This window comes from Bremia lactucae, linkage group LG18, assembly GCF_004359215.1.
Source record: "Bremia lactucae strain SF5 linkage group LG18, whole genome shotgun sequence".
NCBI classification, from domain to species: domain Eukaryota; phylum Oomycota; class Peronosporomycetes; order Peronosporales; family Peronosporaceae; genus Bremia; species Bremia lactucae.
In genome coordinates this window covers 24,465-37,730 of record NC_090627.1, presented here as the reverse complement: position 1 = coordinate 37,730, position 13,266 = coordinate 24,465, and the positions used below count along the sequence as shown (strand labels likewise).

Genomic DNA, 13,266 nt, shown 5'->3' with positions numbered 1-13,266 from the left:
ACCCACACTCGTAATGTTCTTACACTTATGTGTGCGCATAAGACGTACACCAACCTTAAGGCATGTTTATTTGCGGCAAGTGAATAATCACTTCTTGGCTGCATCGTGAGGAAACACGATGTACGCCCTAATCCTGAAAAAATCAACACAATTATAGACTAGTCGATGTCAAGTGACTTCGAAACTTCGTTGTGCTAGCGTCGTACTTGCAGAAATACTCGCGCAACTACGCTGAAATGACAGTGCGTATTTCTTGTTTACATAAGCGAATGTAACGTGGTCTTCAAACGTTTTTCTCCGTTCTTTCGAAGATATTGATTCAAGCTTGATGCAATCGTCGATCTTGGTGATTGAAGACCAGGGAAGACCATTTCATGTCGCCTGTGACCCCAGCGATTTTGCAATCGGCTGTGAGTTGAGGCCTAATGGCACTGACGGCGCAGAGCGTATCGTCTGCTTTCAGTAGCGTCAGCTGCAGCCAGCTGAGCGAAATTAATTAGTGCATGATAACGAGCATCTTGCCATGAATTTTGCATCTTTTTAGAAAGGGTTTTTCATTAAAGACTCCCAAGATTGGGACGTGAAACGTTCAATCCGAGTCTTCTGATCGAGGATACTTTCGTCCATCAACGAGCTGCTTAGAACTCGAATGTTCTCAGGAAATACAATTGCCGACCGAATATCGGCTACGTAGTTGTCATCTGTGACAAGTACACAGATCTGCTTGACTTTGCCATTACGAAGATCACGCAAGAATTATTTCGGTTCTCGCGTTGGCAATTAATTCATCGCTATCAGATCAAGTGTATAAGCGCCTACAAGTGATCTGTTGTTTACCAAGGCATTAGTGTCTTGATTTTCTCTTCCTTTAGTAGCTAAGACTTATAGCTATTAGAACCTTACTCTGCACGTTGTAGTCGAGGTCTCGACCTTCGCTGTAATCAGTGTAGGATGACTTGTACGGTTATCCGTACTAGCAAAGGGTGTCTCCTTACACCTGTCAGCCCTTCGTAGTCTGTTCAACGGCCTACGCACGTTCAAAATCAACATGGACATGCTAATTGGATAAGGAGAAAGCTTTAATGCCACTAAAGAAGGCTATCACGCAACGAGTTAAACGTTCACTCGTACGAGTGACCTTGAATGAAGAGCGATTGAACGCATGAAGTCAGTTGAAGGCGGACCGGCTGTTGGCGCCATGCTGTTCACTCTGAACACAGATGAACAACATGCGGCCATAGCCGAGTTCGTACACCATGAACTCAAGCTTCACGACCCATTGTTTTTTTGGGTCGTATGAGGTCGGCTCAGGCAAACACATGAGCGCCACGTGCCGAATTCAGGGCTCGAGCCGAGCTTCTGGATTTGAAGCAGGGTAAACGTGACATTCATGCTTATGCCCAGTATACACGAAACCTGATCCGTTGTATCGTGAGTTCTTTAATTAATGAACAAATACAGGTGAATGAGTTCTTAGAGGACTTGCACACGGTCCTGTTAGACCCACCTGTTCCGGCTTGAACTAGAGTCCCTCGATTAAGCGATCTCTATAGCGGAACAGAAGAATTTCAGTCTTAAACAAGCTTTCGTCCACTTCGGAACTTATCGTCCTCCAAGACGACAAGAAAATGGAGGTCTACACTCTATGGATATCTCGTATGTGACGATGCAATCTTCATCGTATTACCCTTTCACGTGTATTGGATACGAACTACACGTATCTTAATGCACCTGTTGCTGGGCGCACTGTTATCCTCGTTAGAGGGATACCACGCTCAATAAATTTGAATCTGCGATCTTCTAGCGATTGGCGTCGAATGAAATTGTTCGACGCCCCACAATCGACTAGGAACTTTGGTGGCAACTTTTTTCCACTATAACTTTTTAAGGTGGCGAGGATACCTCGTCACCTGGGGCAGTTACACACAATGTTTGTGAGTGCGGAGCAACTTTTGTCAAACGGCCTGCAAATTCTTTTGACGCTGCTGGACCAGCAGGGCGCTCCGCACCTACTGAACCGGACCATTTTCTTACGACCCGCTTCCTTCACCGTTCCTAGCGGGAGTCGATCATTTCGCTAATTGTTTGATGGCACTGGGCGTGGAACATTACGTTCATAGAGTTGAAGTCCGTTTTTGAAACGACTACATTTTGCAATCGTTTGTGACTTGAAGAGCGAGGTGCTCGCTCTACTAGATTAAGATGACAAATTTAATGTCATGCTTGAATAACCATGGCTCAGAAAGTTCGAGCAATGCATAAAGTCGCATCATCAGGCCGTGACGATGCCTGTCTCTTGTTCATCAGATGACCGTCTGATGAACGTCTTGGTGCATCCACAAGCGTGTGGATGTTCTCCGATTGCGTTTGACGTCTCATTTGTAAGTCGGTCGTTTGCACGTCTGCACATGACCTCAGTGTGACTACTTATCACACTGTGGAGTTAGATATCGACGGCTGTGCACAAGCACAGACAGCGTCGAAGTTCGACCACTCGAATAAGTTGAGTAGTGCGAAAAAGGATGCTTGCGTTGAAAGTAACTTCCAAGAAATTATCCAACGCCTGTCTATAAGAGATAGTGCGAAAGTTTTAGATTGACTGGACAGTCGATTGTAGAAGATCTGGCTGTGGTTGTGCAACCACAGCTAGAGGCAATTAAGGATAAAAATTCCCGAATAAAATTCGAGGGAATAAGCCCCCAGAATCGACGGAAAATAGTCCCCAGAAACCTCTGGTCAAAGGTTACCAGATAACTTTGAAAAAAAGTTCCATAAATTCTTAGGCTTTTGAATAGAGAAAAGTTAAACTGTATTCATATCAGAACGTTCAAAAGGGCTGTCGAACTACTTAACATATTAACTTAAGAATTGTCTAGACCCACCCCAGGTTTTTATGTCGTCATACTTGCCTAGCTATCTATTATTGAGCCAAATAGGCTTCTTAAAGGGGTTTGCGACGAATTTGCGCCTCTCAACACTGCCGTAGCGAGTTCAGAGGTTCGTGTCGACTTAAAAGACACTTTTACTTTATAAAATGGGTGAAAAGAGGCTTGTCTCACGCTTGGCCAAGACAGAAAAGTTTGGTTGCCTCTGCTTGCTAACTGTACACAAGAGGTTGTCGTAGATTCTGATGTCGATTCAAATGACTGTATTTAAGAAATTATGTTATTTCGCTTTTATTAAGAATTGGGGGGATGTAGAAAAAATTTCACTTTCAGAGTAGCATAAATTGCAGCAATATCCTATATGTATAGAGCAACATACAAACCTCTCTCTGATATCTTATATATCTTTTACTATAGGTTATCGCTGGTTATTAGTTATTAGATTAAATCGATATATATTAGCTACCATCGAACGACCACAATGAACGCAAATACTATAAATTAAAAAGGATTATATGTTTTTGGAAGATGAGTTAGTAGAGAAAGACTGTATTTTGCAATATACGTTGTTATAAAATGAAGTGAAATGCGCTACGATAATATGAATACAGCAACATACAGTTCTTCCTCCGATTACTTATACCCCGAAAACTTATTACACCCGCTAACTCAGGATTTGACGGCCACTACAGTCTCATTCGATACCTTATAACCTCTTATAACGTCATTGAAAGCGTTTACCAAGGATATAAGTTATCAGAGGGAGGACTGAATTTGTAATAATGTTGCCGTTTTCAGGTCTCATCGTTATGAAATGAGTTGAAATACATTCGGATAGCAAGTTGCAACAGCTGCATTTTTGGCAAATAAACAGGCGAATCTATATCAATCACGGATGACCAGGCCACCTTTATACACAAAAAAATAAACGGAAATAAGAACCGTCAAAGTGAGACCGAATCAGTGCGCAGAAAAAATGGGATATTTTGCTGCAAAAAGATATTTGCAATAATAATACAGATGATTCAAGTTACCAGCACCTCATCGGTTAAGAGTAAAATTATGAATGATTGCTAAATATCATCTTGTAGTGTGTTCAAAACTCATATGTACATTCCGAAGGATTGATAGACTTCAACCATAAACATTTTTTTCCTGTTACCTGTCTGAAGCACTGAGACGTTGCTAATCTGGCTTAGGACATTCCAGAAGTCTTGTTCACATTGATACCGTGTAATAGACTGTCTGTTCCTCTCTCTCTCGCACTGAGACTTCACGCGACATCTCTCCTTGCCGGAGCGTGTTACATGGTTAGGTTTTAATTGCTTCCATGCTCTGACATCTGTTCACACACACCGTCTGATACCTTGGCTGCCTCTTTCTGGTCGGAAGAAATGCACCAATCGTTGCTCCATCCTTTTTTGGAACTCTTGCTGGTATTTAGGGAAGCTCGAGGAAATCCCATCCAATCATGGATGTCAGATTAAGTTTATTTTACTTAGAACGATCATCTTCGGAAATAAATGCTTCCAAATGCTTTCTTCACAGCGATAGTGGTGCCGTTAGTTTTTGCGATTCGGACTCAAAGCGATGGTCAAATTCTTGCGAATGAAATGACATTGAATTGGCCGACGTTGGCTTTCCATTTTGAGATAAAGCGCAGCTCTATGGCCATCCACGGCTACGCGAACTTTTCCGTGCTTGCGTTTCCTGTTCTCTCTCGAACCTACAAAGGTATCGACAGTATTATGTATGATACAGTCGCTACATTCACAGAAGGTTCGACCCTTTCCAGGTATATGGTTGTCGAAGGCAAAGCGTATGCTTCTCACGTTTCTTTGAGAGACAATGGTCTAAACGCTGGGGTAGAATGTGATGATACAGGAGTCACGCCACCTATAAACGCGATTATTAACGCTATTAATCAAGCTGAACCCGTGTCGAGCAATTCATCTAATAGCAGTGGTACAATTAAGTGCTCGAGTGAAACCACGCTCAAGATTTCAATTGATGGAGTCGAACTGGGTCTGTGTTTTGCAGAGTCATCCGGCTTCACACTGTACGGAAGTGACATGACCATAACTGTCAAGTATTTAAAGAAGCATGAAAGAAGGTACAAGCAAATTACCAAAGCGAACGGTACATGCGAGACAGTGGCATCGCCAGCTTCCGTGACTACCATTGGACGATCTTTGCTTACTGGCAAGCGCACACTTCGCGATAGTAGAAAGCTAAGGGCCTTTCTCGCCAATTTTAATTTCTCGGCGAGGCATCATAAATGTTCCTGCAAGTCCACTATACGCCCGTGCGTATTTATTCATGGCTTGCGGTACGAGGGAGTGCATGGCGATGGTTTGATTCCAGTCTCGCCAAGGTATTGGGGGAATTTAACGGATCATTCTCCATGCTGTTCTTCCAAGACTTTTGTCATCCAATCGACAATGGGCACCGCGTGGACCGACGATGCGTTGCAGCAGGAAGTGTGTGACCGGATACTTGCAGTGAACGGGGGCAGTAAAACGAGGGAGATTGCCGACACGATAATCATTGCGCACTCACTTGGGAATCTTTTGCTTGCCGGGGCCATCGCAAAGGGAAAGTGTAGCATTGCGTCGTCTTCGACATGGGTGGGCATTTCCGGTCCAATGCGTGGAAGCATGGCTTCGAACTACTTTCAGGATTCGTGCAGGAACAGTACCAACTACCTGAGCGATAAGATTGCAGCAAGGACGGGTTTCTGTCCCACGACCAAAGGCATCACTTCGCTGGCGTACGAAGGCACGGACTACAGCTCTGCGAAACTCGACGCGGCGTACTTGGCTGCCCAACACATCTATCGAAGGAACGTGGATGCTGTTATGTGTAGTAACGGATTTTCTGGCCTACCATCGAGACGACGACTGTGGTTTTGGACTTTGGGAATTCTTACGCCTCACCACTCACTTGCAAACGATGGCTTGGTGGAGTTTCACAGCTGTGCAGGTGGAATACCTGCTTCGAAATTTGGAAATTCTTACGAGGACAGGTTTTACGTTACGAAACTAAATCATGACGACACAACGTTTCGGAATGGTGATGCCCTATTTAACAAGGCGAAGATGCCTTTAAAGTGGTTTGAGTGTCTGCTTTAGCACAGCGCAATATACGTTCGACACGCCTTAAGCAAACTTTTAAACTTTGATAGAATCCCTTCAGTATGATTTGATTGGATAATTTTATGCATCCATAGTGATGTGTTGCTGTTCGTTTATAGTCTTGATAGATTTGATGATTGATACTTTTATATTACATCCAAAACCTTAACGCTCAGCAGGTCAGGCAAACGGCTGTCTTCATGCTGACTAGCAAGTAGATATAAAGGCCTATATCTACCAATAAAAAGCTTTTCGAATGTTACTATGCAAAGTAATATTCCCAAAATATTATCTACCGTTTAAATATTATATTTTAATACAACCTTTTAAGTGTTAACTTAATGTAACCACACACCCCGTTACACATACCGTAACTCTCTCTCTATTGTTAATGCAATTAGGGGAATGTTATTTCCACCCTAAATGTCAATATAAATTTATGCAAGCAGCTATCAAAACTTTATTGAATCGTCCTGGATGTCATGCATCCATCAATTGAAATTGTTGCCGTGTTCTAATCAGAGGCTAATACCAAAAATGATAGTTTTCCAAGTGATGCGATTATCATGGCACATGTCAGGTTACGTGCGTAATAATGACATATGCGCACCTAAATCGTTAAATAACTGCTACAGTCTGCTTACCACAGGAGGCCGGACGATTCCATTTAACGAGACGACCTTACATTAAGTATTGTTTTCCAACTTTTTACACTTAAAAGATAACTTTGTGCAAAACTATCACATTAAGCTTTTTGAAAGATTTAACTGGAAGTTTAGTATTGTCCAAAAAAACTGGTATGCCCATATGCTCGAGCTTAAGATCGAAACATCAGTAGCTTTGAGGTCCATATGCTCGACCAAAACATCAGTTATCTGAAATCGTGTAGCAAGCAGCAGCTTTGAACACGGGTATGACATCGTAGCATCTAGTCACTTGCGAAGCATCCGGTTGCCGAGTCTTAGTAATTCTTCTGAGGTTACAATGCCATTAAATTGCTGCCAAATCATAAAGCGAACGCTTTAATTTTTATCGCCAATTTCATTTATATCTTTCAAAAAAATCTCGACGTTTTAAATTCAAGAAGTTCGAATAGCTCCTTCGTTAGAGGTCGTCTCGTTGAACGATATCGCCCGTCCTTCTATGGTAAACAAACTGTGGCAATTTTAACGATTCAGGTGCTCATATGTCGTTATCCACCCGGGTTCTAACATGCGTCATGATATTTGCATCAGCCATACGAAGCTCAATTTGGTTGCAGAGCGTTGACGATTCTGATAGGTATCGAATTGCACTTCGGAGTCAAAATGCAATGTGGATATTGAACACGTGGTAGTAGCAGCTGTATCACGCATAGAAGGCGCACCTATCGGTTAAGCTAAGCTTACTGCTTACGATTAGACAGTCATTATAATGGTCATATTTTCTCTTTCGTGATTGCACTCGTGAAGCTTACGCTCTAGGTATACACACGGCTGAATCGGGATGATAAGACTCACTTAATTACATCGTTCATTAGCTTCTTGACTTTTGTATGACCTTGTAATTTCAAACTTAGAAACCGAGGGCTGCTTTTTCCAAGAACCATCCCATCTGTTAATTAATCGCTGATCCATTAAGAAATATATATTTTTTAAGATCTAGCTCGTGCAGCCGTCAAGACTAGCAATCAAGGGCTGCATCTTTTAACAAGTACCATCCCATCTGTCGATTATTCGCTAATCCATATTGAGAATGAAGGTTCTTCAAGATCTAGCTCGTGTTGCCGTCGAGACTAGCATCTTTTCAAAAGTACCATCCCCATATGTTGATTATGCGCTGATCCAAAAAATAAATAAAATTTCTTCAAAAACGGAGCTCGTGCTGACGTCGAGACTGACGATGTCACTCGAGTTTGTTCAGCTCGTCTTCATTCCGAGCAAATGTCATTTTAGAATTTGCTATTACCATAGATCGAAATGGTAGCAGCGTTCGCGTTTTGGATAGTGGCGACCATAATAGTGCAAGCCGAATTGACTACCGCAACACTTCAGGACCATGGATCCATGGAAAATGCGGCAACAACGTCGTGGCCTTCGCTTAGAGTCCACTTTAGCGTTAAACGAAGCTCGCGAAAGCTCCACGGGCAGTCTGAGTTTATGATTGTTGCAGACCCTGTTGTTTCTATTGACGATTCAACTCGCGTGCTGTACAACACCTTCGGAACGCTTACTGAAAATTCCACAGTCTTCAGCTATACTCTAGTGAACGGTGTCTCCTATGTATCGACGAGCGATGTGGATGGTAGTGCTCCTCCCACGGTAAAGTGCTCAACATCGAACTACTTGCCGTCAGTCAATTCCCTTTTTGCTGGATTAAGTGACGCTATAAAAGTGTCTGGTCTACCGCCAAGCATTGGTAATGCGGAAAAGTGCTCCAATGCGGACAGTGTCACGGTTTCGATCGAAGGAGCCATATTTCGGCTTTGCTATTCCAGCTCTGAAGGATTTTCGATGTTTGGTAGCGACATGGATGTCAAGGTGAATTACGTAAGAAGCAGCTTCGCGATCAAAGCACCAGCTCTAAGAGCAAATTCTAATCTTTGTGAGGCCGTGACATCGTCATACTCGGTAACTTTCTGGGGACAGTTTTTGCTGCAAGGTCAACCTGGTTCAAGCACCACAGCAAGGAGCCTAAGAGCTGCAAGTATCTTCTCGCCCAACGTTCAAATTTTCCCTACCTGCTCCTGCAAGTCAACACCGCGTCCGTGTATATTCATTCACGGCCAGGGGGTCGACCAAGAGATGGCAGAAAACCTGGATTCGTACCCCAGTTATTGGGGAAACATGACGCAGCATGCGCCGTGCTGCACGTCGATCAAATACGCAATGCTTAATACTCAGGACCATGGATGGACTGAGAACGAGCTACAGCAAAAAGTATGCGATCGAGTGCTTGCAGTGAGCACAGCGAGTATCAATTCAACGATTTCTGATACCATCATTGTAACTCACTCGATGGGCGGCTTGATGATGGCGGCAGCGGTGGCTAGTGGAAAGTGCAGCTTTGCGCCATCGGTAACGTGGGTCAGTACCGGCTCCCCGATGAGAGGCTCAATGGCTTCAAACTATCTACTAAATGCTTGCCATGGCGGGACCAATCTGTTCGTGAAAGACTTTGCCAATATCACTGGCAGGTGCCCTGCTACCGCTGCTATTCAATCCCTTGCGTACGAAAATAGCACGTACGCTTCACCAGAGCTAAATCAAGCGTACAAAGACGCACAAGAGGTTTATCGAACCCATGTGAAAGCAGCAATGTGTAGCTTTGAGTACACGGGGCTAATTTCAAAATACCAGTGGCAATTTCTTGTGCTGGGCAAGGTCATGCCTCACTACTCAGGTGCAAACGATGGTGTTGTGGAATTTCAAAGCTGTACTGGAGGCATTCCGGAATCAATGTTTGGCAGAACCTATCGTGACCAGTTTTACATGACGAAACTTAACCATTTTGACGTGACTTTTAGGAGTGGCAACGCACTTCAAGATGAGGCCAAAATGCCTGTAAAGTGGTTTGAATGTCTGCTGTAGGATTAAAGCCCACCCTTCAAGCCGATACCATTTTCAACATGCTGTTTTCTTTTTGCACATTTTTGTTTATTGGTGTGCATTTTTTGTGATGTAATCTGATGTAGTGTGGACACCATCATGTTTCTCGCACATAGAATTCTGAAAGTATTTTTTTCTGAGAGATATTTTTACACTTAAATCATGAAATATTTTAGATAAATTGCATTGTTTCCGGTTAAATGATTTAAACGTTATCTTCGGTCTTACATATTATTTTTAGTGAAGTTATTTATACGAATGTAACTGTCATTTTATAATGTTACCGTAATAAGACCAACAAGAGCTAACAAAGATTTTTTTTTTGTGCCCCATAAATCCTTATGTAGCCATTCGATCTCCCATTTAGAAAGGAGCCGTGCGAAGTACTGTGTCACAAATAAGCGCAGCACACAGATGACGCAATTTCAAATGGGAGCATTTCCGTAGGGAGATGGAGCTAGCGCTTGTGACGCCGTCCGCATTCTGCCAGACTCGTATAATGAAGTCAAGGTGAGCGTGAACTATCCAGGCGCTTGTAAACTTACGTACGCTCATGGCGAGCAGAGTTCATGAACAGCCGGTCAAAAAGAACACAGTCACAATTTCGATCCGAGTGACAATTTTTATCCGTGTGAGCCGAATTCTTCCGTTTGCAGCGTACCACTCCTTAAGGAGGCTGCCGTTTTCGCGTTGCTCGACAAGCATACACATCATCAAAGGATATTTACAGGACTTCTATCACGTGCAGTGAGGTAGTTGGTGGACGCCTTAAGCGACCTCATGGTACCTTAGAACAAGTGTCGCCACGGAAGCGATTACCCGGCTTCACGTGCGCACTTGTTAGCTAAGAATTATTCTAAGACTTAACAGGATCAAATATAAGATTTTGTTAACCAATGAATAGATGTCATCTCTGTAGCCGTGCATCCCTACGCGGCGAGCGTATTTTTCCGAATGCCTCTGCTCGCAAATGACGCCAGATGTCATCCCTTTCAGTGTGAATGTATCTATGTACATCACATACCCAAGGGTGGGTTACTATGTGATCCTCATCCTATGGCACGTCTTATTACTTCATACGAAGTAATTGACTTCCCCGTTAAGTGTATTTAATGGGTGTGTAACATTAGGCACTTTACCCGTTACAGTAACAGTTGCTTTTGATTGATATCCATTACGACGTTCGAATGTGGCAAGAACGGCCATATAAGACGGACTTGCTTTCTGTGGTTACGCAAAAGAGCAAAAGAATGCGCAACTAGTTTCGTGTTCATGACAGTTCCACATCCACAGCTCCGTACACCACTGACTTTCTCCCACCGAGCCTAGGGCACAAAAAGATCCAGCCTAGGCTCTGGGACGACCTACAATAGATATAATAGCCCTTTTAAAACAGGCGTCGTGCAATTGATAGCTGGTAGATTGGTGAGATACTACGCATCATGAAGAATTTATGACCATGCATCCCTTTATTGGTTGGTACGAACTCATTCTCGGCATACCCAGGTTCAAGTCGTGGATCCATTAATTTATTAAGTCGTTTAAAGCAGTGTAAATTACTGATTCGGCCGTGATGGCCAGCTAGACAGATGTAAAGTCGACCTGCGTGAAATCGGAGATCCACTTGGGATTGTTCTATCATTTTCGAAAATGTTTGTTGTGATATACTTCAGTGTGCACATAAAAAGGCAGTCATATGCGTAATGCAAACCTGAATATCGGAACTACTTATTACCACCTTTTATACCAAATATTTCATACGGCCGAAGCAAGTCAAATGGTCAAAGCAATACTGTCAATTGCTATAATTTTGACAAGCTATCCAGTTCCTTCTGACAGCTAAAGTTTATCTAGACTTAATCTTTCGCTAACAAAAGATAGCTATGGTAACTCCTCGATGGATATATTTAGAATCGAGGGGCTGTCATGGTCCCGATGGGAGCTTGTCTAGCCTATATCTCAATAACCTGCAAAGTCCCTGTGAGCCAAGCCTTTGACCCTCCCGTATTAGAGTATATATTTTTGGTTATTGTATGACCGATGAATTTAGGTATTATGAGCCAATATATGATAAATGTAAGTGTAGTAATACTTTTCCATTTTTTATGGAATTTAATCTCTATCGACGGGTTGAGGGCCATATTCTTCCACACTTTCTTACAATTCGGCTAGTGCGGTGGCACTAGAGCGTCCAAAGTAAAGAGTTGTGAGTCTTCACACCGGTCGGCGGTCGAGGCATCGTAGTAACCCAGCCGTAAAATACAAAGCCAGCTATGTATTCCATTGAAATTACGTTAGCTTTCACCAGCTACTGCGTATTTTGAGGGTAAAAAATGTAGAAAATGACGTTGAAAAACGTTATGCTTTAAAGTAAACCAGTCATGGTATTACCAGTTTAAAACAACTCCAATTTGTGAAGGTGAAGTAACTCCTTTTTTGATCATTTGGGATGTTACAATAAAGCAACATTACCTAATCGGAATAATTTATATTTTAATTATTAAAAATATAAAATATAAAAGCGGATATTCGATTTCTAGTGATAACTGCTACGTAAGTAAACTCATAAAAAATGTTAGCCGAGACAAATTCAATACGCGTGACGGGGCACAATTCGCTACTACTGCCTCAGTACTAGGTAAGCTGCACTATAACAGTGAAGGTAAGATGCCTCCGAATATTTCACGTGCACGATGTGCAGCGGTGCAGAAGACGAGGTTGAAGTTGCTAAGAGTTCTTAGGAAACTGAAGGTCAATACTTAGGAAGACTTAGCGTAGGAGAAAAGTAAAACTATATCTACTATATACGGCACGCATTTCGTTTTACGGCACCCTTAATTAAGTTTATTTTAAATAATAATTAATCAGAACAAATATTTGACACCCTTGCAAACACACAAACTTGATAGAATATTTGTCCTCAACGAGAGGGACGCTGCAAGATTTCGAGAGTGTTCAGTGAAGGGCCGGCTCAACCTGTCCTCTCGTTAGAATCTGGGGCGCGTCAGAGCTTCTTGATTTACATTTGGACAAAAGAGGACCATTTGCGCACGAAAGGGTACGATGACATAATGTTGTCAGATTTCTGATCTAGAAGTCTTAACTTGTAATAATAGACTACACGAAGGCGTTCTCGTGCTTTTTAGGCAGCATCTTGTCCATGTCTGCGACATGAAGTTGGCACCGAAGGGGAATGAAAATAAACTCATTTATCTATGCATACCTTTCATTGGTGCATTTCCATGAGCGACAGCTTTTGTGGCAACAATTGGCAAAAGTTAAAAGAACACATATTAAACGCTACGACGTTTACAGTGGCCGATTATTTTGCAGTACGCTTTTTTCTAACTTGTAGTTTGCCATTAGTCCTAACGCTTTTTTAATAACCTTTCATTGTGCAACAATCTACTGCGAAGGCTCGCTGCTCCGCCAGCGGCAATCGTGCCGCGACAACTGCTGCTTCGGAACGTGCAAGCCGGCACACTGGGGAGGGGGGGCGTGTAATGGGGTTTCCCATTACATCGATATTATTTTCATATCAGAGGAACAATAAATATTGTTTTCTATGAGAGAAAATAAATAAAAAGTACAACATTATTTTCGTTATTATTTTTGACTTGAATAGTTCCAATATTTCCAAATTGGATAATATTGATGCAA

General features: G+C 42.5%; 1 protein-coding gene across 1 annotated transcript; it reads left to right on the top strand.

Annotated features, from left to right (window-relative positions):
* Positions 1 to 4,408: 4,408 nt before the first annotated feature.
* On the top strand, positions 4,409 to 9,722 carry CCR75_009266 (uncharacterized protein; the record flags this gene model as incomplete). Its single annotated transcript, XM_067967308.1, has 5 exons — positions 4,409 to 5,214; positions 5,250 to 5,352; positions 7,972 to 8,645; positions 9,240 to 9,303; positions 9,693 to 9,722. The coding sequence occupies 5 exons, from the start codon at positions 4,409 to 4,411 to the stop codon at positions 9,720 to 9,722; spliced, it is 1,677 nt and encodes a 558-aa protein (XP_067821472.1).
* Positions 9,723 to 13,266: the final 3,544 nt, after the last annotated feature.